Source organism: Otolemur garnettii, unplaced genomic scaffold (genome assembly GCF_000181295.1).
Source record: "Otolemur garnettii isolate 467f Iridium unplaced genomic scaffold, OtoGar3 scaffold00034, whole genome shotgun sequence".
Taxonomy (NCBI): Eukaryota; Metazoa; Chordata; class Mammalia; order Primates; family Galagidae; genus Otolemur; species Otolemur garnettii.
The window spans coordinates 11,677,874-11,693,289 of NW_003852429.1; the positions used below are offsets into that span (position 1 = coordinate 11,677,874).

Here is a 15,416-nt window from a genome sequence, read left to right on the forward strand (position 1 = left end):
GGGGCTCAGCCTTTCTGGTCTCTTCTTAGGGCGGGCGCCCATCGACCCTTACTAAGTCACCCACTGTCCCAGCGGCTCGGTTGCTTCTATGCAGAGTATAGATCATAGCATTTGTTGTATGTGGAAGGCTTTACTGAAGATATTTTTAAAGATGTTTGGAAAAAAAAAGATGTTTAGTTCTCTCATAAACTTCATATTGAAGAATACAGACTTGAAATATGACCTGAAAAGAGCACAACCTAGTCGAGAAATAATTGGATTTACAAACAGAACGTTATCCTGCAGACCAATTTGTTCCAATGACTTTTAACAATCGTTAAGCTACCGGTGCATTTAAAGCTTGCCGTTTTATAAAACTTGGCTTTGCACACAATAAACAATACACGATTTTATGAACAAGCCATTAAGTTGAGCCTTAGGTCCTGCAATCATTCTGAGTAGTAAATCTTTAATACAGCAATACCTCCCTTACCTGGAAGGCAACCTCGGTCATCAAAAAGAGGGTACAATGATGCCCCACATTGGGTAGGCACTTAAAAAATAAATGTTGAGTGAGACTTCTACAAATGGTAGGTCCTGGGATACAATAGGAAAACCAGGCTTGTAGGAGGCAGGCATTCATCATATAAACCCACAAGCACAAATGTAAGTGTAAAGTCGCTCCCTGGTAAGATGTGTGCAAGAAATATATAGGAAAATTCTCGGAGTGGCCTGGCCTAGTTTGCTGTGCAAAGAAAGCTTCCCCAGAAAATCATACTAGAGCTTGAAACATTTGAAAGATGAATGGGAGTTAACTAAATAAAGGAGGGTGGCTAGGTAATGAAGAACAAGAATCACCTAACTAGATAGATCTTGGTGCCAGATGAGGAGATTTTTGTTTTACGAGCAGAGGGTTTCAGACACCAGAGTTACACGATCACATGTATTTGGCAATCTTTATTTTTAAATATTTTCTAATATGCACGGTCAGTTTAAACTTGTCAACTCACAGTACGAGGGTGGGAAGGTGGGGCTGGGGGGCAAAGGAGCTAGGAGTGGGCATGGAATTGGGAATAGTTTATAAATACAGAATCAAGGCTGGGTGTTGTGGTTCATGCACTTTGGGAGCCTGAGAAAGAGTATTGCTTGAGGCCTGAATTTGGAGACCAGCTTGGGTAACGTGGTGTGAATAAGTCCACAAAAGATAAAAAATGATCTGGGCATGGTGGTGTGCACTTGTAGTCCCAGTTACTAAGAGGCTGAGGTAGGAGAATAGCTTGAGTTAGGGAGTTCAAGATTGCAGGGAGCTATGATCACACCGCTGCACTCCAGCATGGGCAACAGAGTGACACCCTGTCTCTAAAAAAATATATTAAAAATAAGTATAGAGGCAAAAGGAGATAGAAGATGTGACAAAACCCTGACAGTTGCAGGCTATTAAGTGGAGGGACAAATGAGGTCTCTAACTCAAATTTCCTGAGGCTGTAATTACAACATAATACAGTAATTGATGTCAATAATGATTCTGTTATCTATAATAAATTGTGCTTAGTACATTTTACTAAGAAAGCTGAGATGTCAGCAAAATACTGAGGATACAATAACAGAAGCCCTCTTGGCTGTAGAGCTTTCACTACAGTGGGAGACAGACGTGAATCAGACAATATGGAAAGAAAGTAGCAGGTCGTGGGATTTGGATAATTTTCATTTTCTATGTAGTATCTTTTGGCACTTGGCATTTTTTTCCCCAGTAATTGTGTTTTACTTATATAATAAAAAAATCTATGAATATTACACAAATTTCCATTGAGAAATTTATATAATCAGTGTTTCAAATGAGAAAGTTTTGATACTTTGGTTTTTAGTGACAATCAATATGTATTCTCATGTTAATGATTTTAGCTTCCTTATGGTGGAACTGCTACCAAAGAGATCATTCTTATTCCGTGAGCATTATTTAAAAGCAAAGAAACCAAAAGTACAAACAAACAAAACCAGGTTGTTACACTTTTTATAAATTAGGTGCTACATTCGTTCTCGTCTTCAGCTTCCAGGAAGCTCAGCCTCCAATGCAGTAATTTCCCTTTGCCTGTGCTTGAGATGAGAATATTCTCCTAGATAAGTTCATGAATGAACTTCGTAAAATCCCTATACTGTCACACAGAGAACTGGCCCCGAGGCAAAATTCCATTCAGTTTGAGGAAGGAAACCATGGCAAAGTGGAAGCTAAGTTTGGGGTGAGGTTATGAAAAGTGCAGAGCCTGGAACATTCCCATCTCCCCTCACCAAACTAACTCCAGTAATCTTTGGGGCTCCCTCAGCATAACTATATTCTCTCTTTCCTCACTCCCATCACCCAACCCCAACACCACAAAACACCTTCCTATCCACCACACTGGCTTTCAGAGAAAAGTGTGAACATCACGGATAAGAAGTAGAAAATACTACTTTAGGATTTCTGCCAAGAATCAGAGAAACTTTATCTTCCACAAAGACCAGGGTTGGGTTTCTAGAGCATCGGCACCGAGTTTCCCTTGGCACCTTCCTCCATCGGCAACCACCACACCACGAAATGAATTGGAAGGAGAAGACATCAACACTTCCTGACTAGGGATCCACTGCACCTACTCCTAAAAAAGCGAAAGTTTACAAAATGAAGCCGCTGGGTGCTCCATCCACAGTGGTGATGCTCCTGCCTAAGTGATCTGCAAACAACTACACACTCTGCACAAATTATTTAAAAACCACCACCCAAGAGTTTGAACAGAGAGAAAGCATGCCTTAAAAGTACAGAAGGTGGAATCTTACAGAGGGTCTTTACATGCAGCTCCGTTTCCCTAAATTATAAAAAGAGCACCCAGTACCTTTACTGGTCTCCCCTCACAGATCAGGCTAGCACAGGGGGCCTTGTGTGAATCATCTGTTATTTCTTGCAGCCTTAGTCATAGGTTTCGTCCTTTGCTATATTGTATGATGGTTGCAATATACTCAGTTTTCTGTAGCCATAGAAGTTATTTTCGTTTCTAATTTTTTTAACTCGTAAAAGGCAAACTGAACAGCCAGGGTTGGGTGAATCTCTCAAGTGCTGCCCTTGTTGGAGCCTGGAGAAACCCAGGCAGTCTGCCCACGTATGGCGTTTTCCTGGCATCGCCTGTGGTGATTTGATTCATCAACGACTTCCTTTTGTATAACTCTTCAGCGTCTATGAATGTCCTCAGTTATTTAAACTCTTCTGTTTTCTTTCCCACAGGAATTATTTTAGACTTGAAGTTTGATTTTTCCTGAGACTGATCAGAAGTTACTGATAGCTTACTTGGATCTGATTTCTTTTCAGGTGATGAATCTTTAAAAAATTTAAATTCTGTGTCTTTTGTTGGTTTAGATCTTTTGCTATTATTTATCATGTATCCTTTATGCCTGCCTATATGTGTATGTTTTAAAAAGAATATCGCTAATGCATTATTTCTTAAACAGCTTTATTGATATATAATTCACACACCATATATTCACCTGTTAAACTTTGCAGTTCCACGGCATTTAGTGTATTCACAGAGTTGTGTATTCATTGCTTTAGTCAGTTATAAAATGTTCTCATTACTCCAAAAATAAACCCCATCACCCCCAAGTTCCCAGGCCTGTAGTATAATGTTTTCAGGGTTCATCCACATTGTAGCATATATCAGTACTTCATTTCCTTTTATTAACAAATTATATTCCATTATATGGATATACCACATTTTATTTATACAATCATCAGTTGATGGACATGTAGCTTGTTTCTACTTTTTGGCTGTGATGAATAATGCTGCTGTCAACATTAGGGTGGACATGGGTTTTCATTTCTCTTGGGTAGGAGTGAGATTCCTGGGCCAAGTGGTAGCTCTGTTTAAATATTTGAAGAATTGTTTTCCAAAGCAACTGGACCACTTTACACTTCCGGTAGTAATGTATGAGGGTTCCATTTCTCCACATTCTCACCAATACTTGTTATTATTTGTGTTTTTGATTACAGCCATTCTAGTGGGCGTGAGCTGGTATCTCCCTGTGGCTTTGATTTGCATTTCCCTGATGGCTAATCATGCTGGACATCTTTTCCTGCAGTGGTTCCTTAACCTTTCTGGAACCAGGAACTAGTTTTATGGAACACAATTTTTATGGGACTGGAGGTGGAGTTTAGGTGGTGATGCTGCAGGAACCAGTGAGCCGGTCCCTAACAGGCCACCAACATTTAGTGGTCTTATTCTAGGGGTTGGAGACTGCAGTTTTCATGTGCTTATCGGCCATTTCTGTGTTGCCTGTGGAAAAGTGACTATTCAGATTCTTTGCCCATTTTTTAAATCGGGTTATTTGTCTTTCTTATTACTCTAATATATTATTTAAACCAATTTTTAAAATTAGACAGATGGTCAGTGATCATGACTTGAGGCATTTAGAAGTTGTGAAACAAACATCGAATGAAAGCATATGCATAATAATTGATAGATTTTTTAGTGCTGTTTATAGTATCTGCTGGGTTATTGATCATTCATTTTCTTCTCTCTTTTCTTAAGAACCCATTTTGCAGCACTTGAGTTTTTATAGAATGCTGTAAACAATTGTCAAAGTTGTTTTTCAAAACACCAAAAAGAGTTGCAACTTCTTCCTAGTAACAGAAACTTTGACAGTGCATTCAATGCCTAACATTGCCGAAACAGAAAGGTCAAATGATTCTGGAAATGGCGAGCACAAATCTGAGAGGACGTCTCCTGAAGAAAGTCTACAAGGTGCTGTAACATCTTTCTGCTCAAGTGCCTCAGGAGCACCCTTGGGTCCCAAAGGAGATGGTCATTATCCGTGGAGTTGTCCGGTGACTCACACTCGGGAAAAAATTTATGCCATCTGTTCAGACTATGCCTTTCTCAACCAGGCAACCTCAATCTATAAAACTCCAAATGCGTCCCGCTCCTCTTGCCTCCCTGCTAGTACCTCTTTGTCTGCTGGAAATAATTCATCAAGGTACATTGGTATCCCAACCAGTACATCAGAAATCATCTATAATGAAGAAAATAGCTTGGAAAACTTATCCACCAGCCTCGGCAAGCTACCTCTTGCGTGGGAAATTGATAAATCGGAATTTGATGGGGTGACCACAAATTTGAAACATAAATCAGGTAAGGAAGGAGTCCTGAAGTTTAGAAATAAAAACACGGAGAAAACAAACACTCTATTTTGTTCCATCTTGGTGTTAACTGTGTTTCCTTGTATAATACTGAGCAAGGACTGTTATCATCTTGTCTGTTGTGGTTAAAAAAAACAAGCAACCTTGTACATTTAGTTCCTTAATGCGTTGCCACTGGAAACTTCGAGCATAACCTTTATATTTTGAGAGTTTGAATATCTGAGTATGTTGTAAAATACAGGTATTACAGACAAGTATGTGGTAGTTTAGAAAAGGTTAGTAGGACGGCCAGAATAGCATACTACTATTTCATAGTTTTAAAGGGACACGTGGTCTTATTTCCTGAAAGAACATCTAGTTTTCTTTTCTAGTATATAATATTGTAGTTTTTTTGATGCTGTTTAAATTTTTTTGAGCACCCAGCAAGGCCTCCATGTACCATGGAATAGGCTGCGTACTGTGTAATTTAAGAGGATGCTGTTCCTCCAGGGAGCAGTGTGCAACCTTCACAATTGCAATGGGATGGTCCTGTGGCAGATATGCACGCTTGTCACTTCTTTCTTTGGAACTCACCCTAATACAGGAATTTAATGAGGTCGCTACAATTGTCTTCATTTTCTAGGTGAAGAAATTGAGGCTCAGAGGGATGAGTCTCTTTACCGGATGGTGCACAGCTAGGAAGAGGTAGAACCAAGATTTTTATTTTACTTCTAGGCTTTTCTGATGATTTTGTAAATCCTCACGTTTTTTCTTGTTTAGTTACAAAATCAATTTGCTTCACTAAATGCTATATAAATTTATAATTCTCAAGGTTTTCACTTTGTGGAGGAGGATTTCTGTTTATGAGTAATAAGTGTATCATTTTCTCTCTCTCTCTCTCTCTTTTTTTTTTGTAATGTCTTTGTCAGGTTTTGGCATGGGGCCACGCAAGTCTTCTAAGACAAGTTGAAGGGGTGTTTTCTTCTCTTTTTTATGAAGGTTTTCAGAGGAATTTAAAAATCTCTAGCTATAATTATAGAATTTTCTTGATTTTTATTAATTTCTGATGAATTTTAGTTTGTCTGTTTTATATAGTGGTCAAATTTTCAGGTCTCAGTTGATGTTATTCCCCTAACATCTATAGAGTCTGGAGTGATAACCCCTCCTTCATTCCTGATACGAGCAATTTTTTTTCTTTTTCTCTTGGTCAGTCTAGCTATAAGGGTTTGCCAGTTTTGTTTATCTGTTCAAATAATTGACTCATAACTTTGTTAATTTTCTCCACTATTTGTTATTTCATTGATATAGTCTCTTTATGATTTCTTTCTACTTAACTTTGGGTTTACTCTTTTTCATTTTCTGACTAATGAAGTGTAGATCATCAGTTTGAGACTTTTCTATAATAAGCATATAATGCTCTAATTGCTTTTTAATTACCACCTTAGCTGCCTCTCCCCAAAATTTGATCTGCTTTATTTTTATTATCATTTCATTTGACGTATTTTCTAATTTCTTTGTAATTTCCTCTTTGATACAAGCATACTTAGATGTATGTTATTTCATTTATAGATATTTGGGCGTTTTCTAACTATTGATTTTGAATATATTTCCATTGTGGGCAGAAGATGGGTGATCTCAGTGTCTTTAAATGTACTCACACTTGTTTTATGACCCAGCGTATGGTCTGTCTTGCTGAGTGTACTGCATGCACTTGAAAAGAATGTGCATTTTGCGGTCACTGTATCTATAAATATTAATTAGGTCGAAGTGTTCAAAAATGTTCATGTCTTTTGTGTCTCTGCTTAATTTTTGTCTTATTCTATCAATTGCTAACAGAGTAGTATTAAAAATCAACTGCAGCTATGAGTTATCTTTTCTTCATTTAATTTCTTTTTTTAAAAACAACACATTTAAAAAAATTCCAATAAAACTCACATAAGGTGAAGTTTACCACCTTCACCATTTTTAAGTGTACAACTTAGTGACATTAAGTACATCTGTATTCTTGGGCAACCACCACCATTATCCATTTGCAGGTCTCTTTTTATCTCGTACAATTGAAACTCTACCCATTAAACAATACCTTCTGGTTTCCTCTTCCTTCAATGCCTCACAACCACCTTTCCACTTTCTGACTCTGGGAATTTGACTACATTAAATACCTCGATACTACTGTATAGTATTTGTCTTTCGTGCCAGGCTTATTTACAGCCACTACTTTTTTCTGCTGGTTAAAATTTGCTTAGAAATCCCTACCCTTTCACTTTCAACCTATTTTTGTCTCTATATCTAAACTGAACAAACTGACAATAATCAATGCCAAATTAGGTTATACCTTAAAATAACTAAGATGATGGAATTGGAACGTTCCTAACACAAAAAATGATAAATGCCTGAGTTAATGGCAAATCAGTTATCCTGATTTGATTAATTTACATTTATATTTTGCCTGTATCGAAACATCACATGTATCCTATAAACCTATACAACTATTATTTATCCATAATCACAAAAAAATAAAAAATAAAGTCTCTTATAGATAGCATATAGTTAGATCACTTTGTTTTTAATCTGTTCTGGCCATCTCTGGCTTTCGATTGGAGAGTTTAACCATTTACATTTAAAGTACTTACTGAGTAGGAGGGACTTCTGCCATTTTGCCGTTTATTTTCAATAGTCTTTAAAATTTTTTGATCCTTCATTTCCTGCATTACTGTCTTTTGTGTTCAGTTGATTTCTTTGTAGGGAAATGTTTTTGTTTCCTCCTCATTTTCATTTTGTTTGTATGTGTATATTCTATAGCTGTTTTGTTTGTCGTGTCTATGGGGATTACAGTTAATATTCTAATGTTGTAACACTCCAATCTGATTTTATATTATCTAACTTCAGAAACATACAGAAATTCTACTCCTTTCTACCCTTTTGGTTGTCAATGTCACATCTTTTGGTTGTCAGAATCACATCTTTATATAGTGTATGTCTTAAAATACAAACTAATAATTTTTATGCATCTCTTAAATAATGTAGAAAACAAAATTGGAGTTACAAACCAAAGTTATAATAAGAAATAGAGTTGTAAACCAAAGTTAAAACACTAGCTTTCATAATTGCCTATGTATTTACATTTACTGAGATATATATTTCTTCATATGGCTTTGAGTTACTGCCTGGCACCCTTTAGTTTCAACCTGTAGGACTCCTTTTGCTGGTCAGGTTTAGTAGTGAACTCCCTCAATTTTTGTTTCTCTGGGAATGTTTTAATTTTTCTTTCACTTTTGAAAGATAGTTTTGCTGGATCTGGTTTGACTTTTTTTTTTTTTTTTTTTTAAGCACTTTGAATCAGCCTTCTTACTTCTGGCCTCCAGACTTTCTGTGAGAAATCTGTTTATAATCTTATTGAGGATCCCTTGTATGTGATGTGTTGCTTCTCTCTTGCTGCTTTCAAGACTCTGTCTTTGTTTTGTCATTATTGTTGTTTATTTTACAGTTTGATTATCAAGTTTCTTGGTGTGGGTCATCCTACTTGGACTTTGTTGAGTTTTTTTTTTTTTGGATATTTGCATTCACTTTTTTCATCAGATTTGGGATGTTTTCAGCCATTATTTCTTTGGATAATCTTCCTACCCCTTTCTTTGTCTTCTTTTTCTGGAATTTTCACTTTGTTGGTGTCCACTAGTCCTTTAAGTCTGTTAACTTTTTTTCAATCTTTTCTATTTCTTTTCCCAAGTCTCAATAATTCAGTTGTTCTATCTTCAAGTTCACTAATTCTTTCTTCTGCTTGCTCAAATCTGCCGGAATCTCTCTAGTGAATTTTTCATTTCAGTTTTTGTATTTTTCAGCCTTCAAATTTCTTTCTGGTTTCTTTTCAGGTTTCCTATTTCTTTAATTTTGTTCATACGTACCTCTTCCTTTAGTTCTTTGAGCATCTTTAAGAGGATGGCTTTAAAAACTTTGTCTATGCCAGGCACAGTGGCTTACCCCTGTAATGCCAGCACTTTGGGAAGCCAAGGCGTTTGAATTGCTGGAGCTCAGAAGTTTGAGATCAGCCTGAACAAGAGTGAGACCTAGTCTCTACTAAAAAAAATAGAAAAACCGAGGCAAGAGGATAGCTTGAGCCCAAGAGTTAGAGGTTACTATGAGCTATGATGATGTCCCAGCACTCTACCCAGGATGACAATATGAACTCTGGCTCAACAACAACAACAAAAAGACCTTTAAAAATTAAAACAAACAAACAAACAAACAATTTTGTTGAGCAAATCTGCTTTCTCAGACGTGATTTCTGTTGGATATTTTTTTCCCCTCTCAGTGGTCCATACTTTCCTGTTTTTATTTTGTACGTCCTATGATTTTTTTGTTTGTTGGAAACTAACTTTCAAATGTCATCTAGTAATGTAATAACTCTGAAAATGAGATTTTCCTTTTCGCCAGAGTTTATTGATTTTTGGTTTTGTTTTTGATCACTGTAGGCTGTGTTTGTGCCTAAAGTGTAAACCTAAGGGCTTTTCAGGTCCTTATTAAGCCCATGCTTTTCCTTGGATGTACACAGTGACTTTTTAAAGACTTTCCCTGTATATGTGGTTGCTTTTGAATGTACTTCACTTTAAATGTCTGGCTTCCAGAAAGGAAACAAAACAAAACAAAACATAATAATGAAGGAGAGGAAAAAAATGGGAAAAAAGTCCAAAAAACCCCAAGCCGTAAAGGGGGCTGCTAGTCTTTTAAATCTTCTGGAAGTTGCTTCAATTTGAGAGGAAGACTCTTGCAACAGTTAAGTTAGGAGCATGACAATGGCTTCCTACCCTGTGTCTGTGTCTCTAAGATCAGAAGCAGCAATCAGCAATCAGAAATCTGATGTCCAGTTTCTGCAGGTCCTGGTCCTTTCTGCCTACCCTGTCTCCCAACAAGCTACCTGGAGCTACTCCAGAAAAATATTCATGACTGGCCACCACTGGGCTGGGGGATGGGTAGCTGTTCCCTTGCTATAAGCTGAAATTGTCCAAAATTAACCACAATTTACTGCTCAGGGCTTCTCCAAAGTAACAATCCCTTGTATAGACTCCAGATTCCAAAATAGTTACATCAGATAGAGTCTGCCTATGCAGTTGCTGTCTAGATGGGGAGACAGATTCCTGGTGCTTCCTAGATTCCATTCTGTTGATTTAAAAAACTGCCATTTGAAGCTCTGTTATGGTGTACACACACATCTGAGTTTTATGCCTTCTTCATGAATGGACCCTTTTATCATTATGAAAATGTCATTCATTACACCTAGCAGTATTTATAGTTTCTGGAGAGCTATTTTGTTTAACACTAACTTGGCTGCCCCAGCTTTCTTTTGGTTAGTGTTTGCATAGTATATCTTTTCCCATCTATTTTGTTCTAGAATTTACACTTGTATGGCTTATGTTTCTTATCTGAGATTTGCTGTTTTTTCATTTGTGACAAGCACATTTGATCTGTCTCATAATGTGTAGTTATAATATCTACTTTAAATATTTATCTGCAGATTTCAAAATCTGGCTCATCTCAGACTTGGCCTTATCTTTGTTCTTGAGAATGAGTTTTCAGTTTCCTCATATGTTCTATAATTTTGCATTCTATCCTAGATAGTGGGACTGTTATGGTAATTCTGGTATAGTCCTCCAAAGAATGTTAATTTTCTTTTTTTTGGCAGGCCATTAATTTGTTTTAACTAAAACTGCAAATTCTGTCTCGTGGGGACAGGTTCAACCTCAGCTCATTTCTTTTACCCCTAGCTGTGTTGCTTTTTGGGTCTGCTCTTTATGTGCATGGTTCAGGGGCAGCCCCAGATTTGGCCAGAAATTGGACCTCTTCTTCTCTGTGACTCCCTTCTTTCTGGGTTCCCTTTTACCTGCAGCGAGGGTGATTACGAAGAATTCTGTTCTATTCTTCAAATAAGAAAGATGGTGGATTTTCTCTTTTTCTACCCTCATACCTTTCTCTAGAAGCCAGTGTGGTGAATACCTATCTGTGTATTTTTGGTGTTGGGCTGTGTGAGCATGTGCGGAAAGGTGAGGAATGGAAGAAGGAATATGGTGATGATAAGGGACAGTGGGCAGAGGTTGCCGGCGTGACGTGAAGGGAGGTGGACGCGTCAGGTGTTGCTTTTTTATGTTCTCATCTCAAACTTAGCTTCGGCTTTGACATAGTTTCTTCTTGGACATGAGATTTTGCCTGCAGGAAGATCTCTTTGTGGCCGTGTGGGGATTTTATGAAATATGCTCATTTGGAACATATGTGCTCATTTATCCCAGGGGGAAATCATAGGATTCAATAAAAAGAAGAGAGAAGCTTATGTAACCCTCGGAGGAAAGTACAGGCCACTCTCCAGGCCTATTGAGGTCATGGATGTTGATGTTTCTACAGGCTTAAGATTTTTAAGAGTCTGGGAAAACTACTTCCAGAATCAAGTCATTATTAGGCAGAGAAGACATCTCAAAAATGTTAAACACTCATTTTCTGTCTTCTAACTCTCTTAAGATCCCTTTTACCACTGAAGGAAATTGACACAGTGAGATTTTTCTCCTTTCCCAGTGGTTGTGTTCTCAGTACAGACAAAAATTAAAAGGAAAGGGTAACATTCTTTCATGACTTTATTGTTGTTCACTATTATAGGACCATTGTGTTGTGACTTCATTGTTGTTCACTATTATAACATTTTACAAAAATTCCTTGTTTAATATGGTTCCTGAGTTCAGCCGGTTTTAAGTACCAAATGGTTTCATGGTAGAGTATCTTGAATAATTAAAATGAATCCTTTTCCATAGGAGTATATGTGTGAAAAACTCAAGAAAATATTTCCCCTCAGTTAATTTTTATAACAGATTTTGTTTAATTTAAAGTAGAATATGTGTGGACCAGGCAAGGTGACTCATGCCTATAATCCTGGCGCTCTGGGAGGCTGAGGCTGATAGATTGCTTGAGCAAGAGTGAGACTCTGTCTGTACTGGAAATAGAAGAAAGTAGCTGGGGGTTGTGTTGGGCATCTGTAGTCCCAGCTACTTGAGAGGCTGAGGCAGGAGGATTGCTTGAGCCCAACAGTTTGAGATTGCTGTCAGCTATGATGCTAGAGCACTCTACACAGGGTGACACGCTGTCTCGACAAAGAAAAAAGGAAAAAATAGAGTATTTTCCTCTTTGAGTATTTGAGCATAGCTATCTGCAATGTTAAAGGAGACTTAGATTTTTTTTTTATTAATATTTTAATTTATATAATGTTTTGACTGGATCATTTAGCATCATTCAGAAATACAAAGTGTAAAATTTAAACAATGTAAATTTTTATTCTCACTTTTGTCTCCTTTTTGTCCAGTTTCCTATTCCCCCCTTCCCTAGTAGGTAAGCTCTGTTGTTGTATTTGTGTTTTGGAAGGTGTGTGTGTACACACATGTGCATACGTACGTGCACACAGAAAGGAGACTTTGTTTTCCATTTATTTCCTGGTGCTAAAGTTGCATTTTAATAATGTATGTGTGTACATCATTCTTAATTCATTTCGTGGCCTCTGTAGGCCTGAAGGTATTTTTAAACATCACATCATCACATTAGATCCAGAGATTTTAGTTTTTTTTTTTGAGACAGGAGCCTCAAACTGTCCCCCTGGGTAGAGTGCCGTGGCATCTCAGCTCACGGCAACCTCCAACTCCTGGGCTCAAGTGAGTCTCCTGCCTCCACCTCCCAAGTAGCTGGGACCACAGGCGCCTGCCACAACGCCCGGCTATTTTTTGGTTGCGGCCATCATTGTTGTTTGGCAGGCCCGGGCTGGATTCGAACCCGCCACCTTGGGTGTACATGGCTGGCGCCTTAGCCACTTGAGCCACAGGCGCTGAGCCGAGCTTTTAGTTTTTAAATAGCGTTGCATTAATGTGGTTTTATCGTTTTATAGAAAGGCTTCATTCTTTGGAAAGTGGTCTGGTGAAATATTTTGCTGTTGGTAATTTGATTTTCTAGATGTTGCTAGAGATTTTGTGATTAATTCTTTTACCAGCTAAGTGACTAGCCCTGGAATTAAAATATAAGAACTTGATAGGAAATAATGTTCATGGTTTAAAAATTTTATTTTTATTCTTTCTTTCTCTTTAACGTGGGAGACTATTTTTAAAATACGTGTGTTATTTTAATATGTTTGCAAATATCATTTTTAGAATTAGTGGCAGTTACTTAATTTGGTACATAATTTTTGTCATCGCAGTTCACTTCATCTTAAGCATTTTGCTTATTTTATACTCTTGTGTTAGGCAATGCAAAGAAACAGATTTCCAAGAAAAAAGCTTCAGATAAAAAAGGAAGATGTCAGAGGGAGTGTCTTCAGCATTCTCCTCTTGAAGATATTAAGCAGAGGAAAGTATTAGACCTCAGGCGATGGTAATGTTGTTATATCGGTTTTTATATCTTAATTTTTAAAATAAATGTTTTGGGAATAATTCTGTTATTCACAGATTAATAAATTGCATGTTTGATAATTTTTAAAAATTGCTTCTAGGATTCCTAAATATTCATAGTGTGTGTGCCACAAATGTTTGAAGCAGATTAATAATACCAGGATTTCTCAGAGTTCACTGATCATTCAAATCATCTGTGTGATTCCATAGTTACTAATGATTCTTATCTAGATTTAATTGCTAAAGTTTTGATATAGCTATATATGTAGTTTTTCTTTGCTGAAGAATTTTATAGTAAGTTACTGATATTTATCATTTTTCACTACAAATTACCTGTTATTACGTGTCTAAAAAATGACTTTTTTTCTGTATAGCCACAATACTATTGTCATACCTCGTACAATTAATGACATCTCCTCGGTATCTAAGTCCCAGACCAAATTCACATTTCCCAGATTGTTCTGAAAATGTCTTCATGCCGGGTTGTTCAAAGTGGTACCCAGCCGTGACCTATGAACGTGTTTGCTTGTTGTGATACAGGAGTCTTTCTTAATCTAGAACAGTCTCCACCCTACTCCCTCCTTCCCTTTTAAGTTCTAGGATATTTATTTATTTATTTATTTTAATTGACAAATAAAGTTGCAGAGATTGACATAGTAAAGAGACTTAGCCAGAGATCTTGTAAAAAGATTTGGATTTGTTTTCTCCTTATAGTTACCTAAATCATGCTTCTAAACTCAGTGTTTCCTATAACCTGGAAGTTGGAGATAAAGGCTTGATTAGATTCCAGTTAAACATTTAGAAGACAATACTGGTTAAGTGCTCCTGGGTACTGCATATGGCTTCACATCAGAAGGTATCAGATTATCCAATATTAGAGACTGACCCTAAGAGTGATTACTGGATCAAGGTGGTGATGGCTGCCTTCCACGTTGGCCGGTTATTTCTTTCCTCTCTGCTACTATTACATAATCAGTGGGGTGACAAAGTGGCATCAGGTAATATCCAGGCTCCCAACAAACTTTTACTTTATGGTTTTAGTCAGATCCATTGGCAACCCTTACCTGAATCTTTGTGGCAAAGTAGTTATGTTTTGAAATTCTATCATTCCTTCTACTTTTATTATCCGGCCTCTGTCTAATAAGAAGAACTTTCACTCATCAACTGGGGCTATTTGGTTACCTTAAAATACGATTCCTATTCTAAGGAAAAAATGTGCAGTTCCTAACTGCTTTTACGTAGTATTGATCTCAGATTTTAGTTGTGAATTTTTTTCACAACTATTTAGCACTATTAGATTTTTATCACTTATTTAATAAATATTAGACCATATACTATGGGCTTGAAATACAGAGATGAACAAAATATGGTCTTTGTTTTCCCAAGGTTTAAGATCTGATTGAAGAGGGAGCACAAAGCAGAAAACTATAAAATGTCTCAGGCAGTTTGTTGGATGATGGATATGAAGGAGTAATCAATCTGAGAGGAGAAAATGACCACCCAGATACCTTACTGAGGATTTAGGTCTTAAGGGAAGAAATATGATGGGGCAGAGGGGTGAAAGAACAGATTGTAAGAACAGATTGTAAGAGATTATCTGGCACATTGGTAATAAAAAGTAGAATAACTTGTCTGGAGTGAAGCTCAGAAAAGCCAAGAAACTTGCCCAACGCCACATGGCTAATAAGGGGAAGATCTGGCATTGAAACCAAAGAGTCAGACTCCAAAGTTTTTTTATTAGATCATATTTATGCACATTAATTCTATCATGGGATACAGTATATTGTTTCCATATATATTTTTTAAATACATGTCACAGTCAGGCTAAAGTTTTAGATTATTTTTTTCTAAGATATTGATAAGCTGTTGAAGATTTTTAACAAAAGGGTATTTTA

At 37.0% G+C, this 15,416-nt stretch overlaps 1 protein-coding gene across 3 annotated transcripts in view; it reads left to right on the plus strand.

Annotated features, from left to right (window-relative positions):
• The first annotated feature begins 3,092 nt into the window (after positions 1–3,092).
• Positions 3,093–15,416, plus strand: part of BIVM (basic, immunoglobulin-like variable motif containing) — a 28,356-nt gene continuing 16,032 nt past the window's right edge. For 2 of the 3 annotated variants that reach the window (XM_023513095.1, XM_023513097.1), the window contains exons 1-3: positions 3,093–3,313; positions 4,530–5,129; positions 13,378–13,504. In XM_023513095.1, coding sequence (XP_023368863.1) covers positions 4,652–5,129; positions 13,378–13,504 — 605 coding nt within the window. In that variant the 5' untranslated portion in view covers positions 3,093–3,313; positions 4,530–4,651. Of the gene's footprint in view, positions 3,314–4,527; positions 5,130–13,377; positions 13,505–15,416 lie in introns of those variants that run through there. The other variant, XM_023513096.1, reaches the window with a different exon arrangement.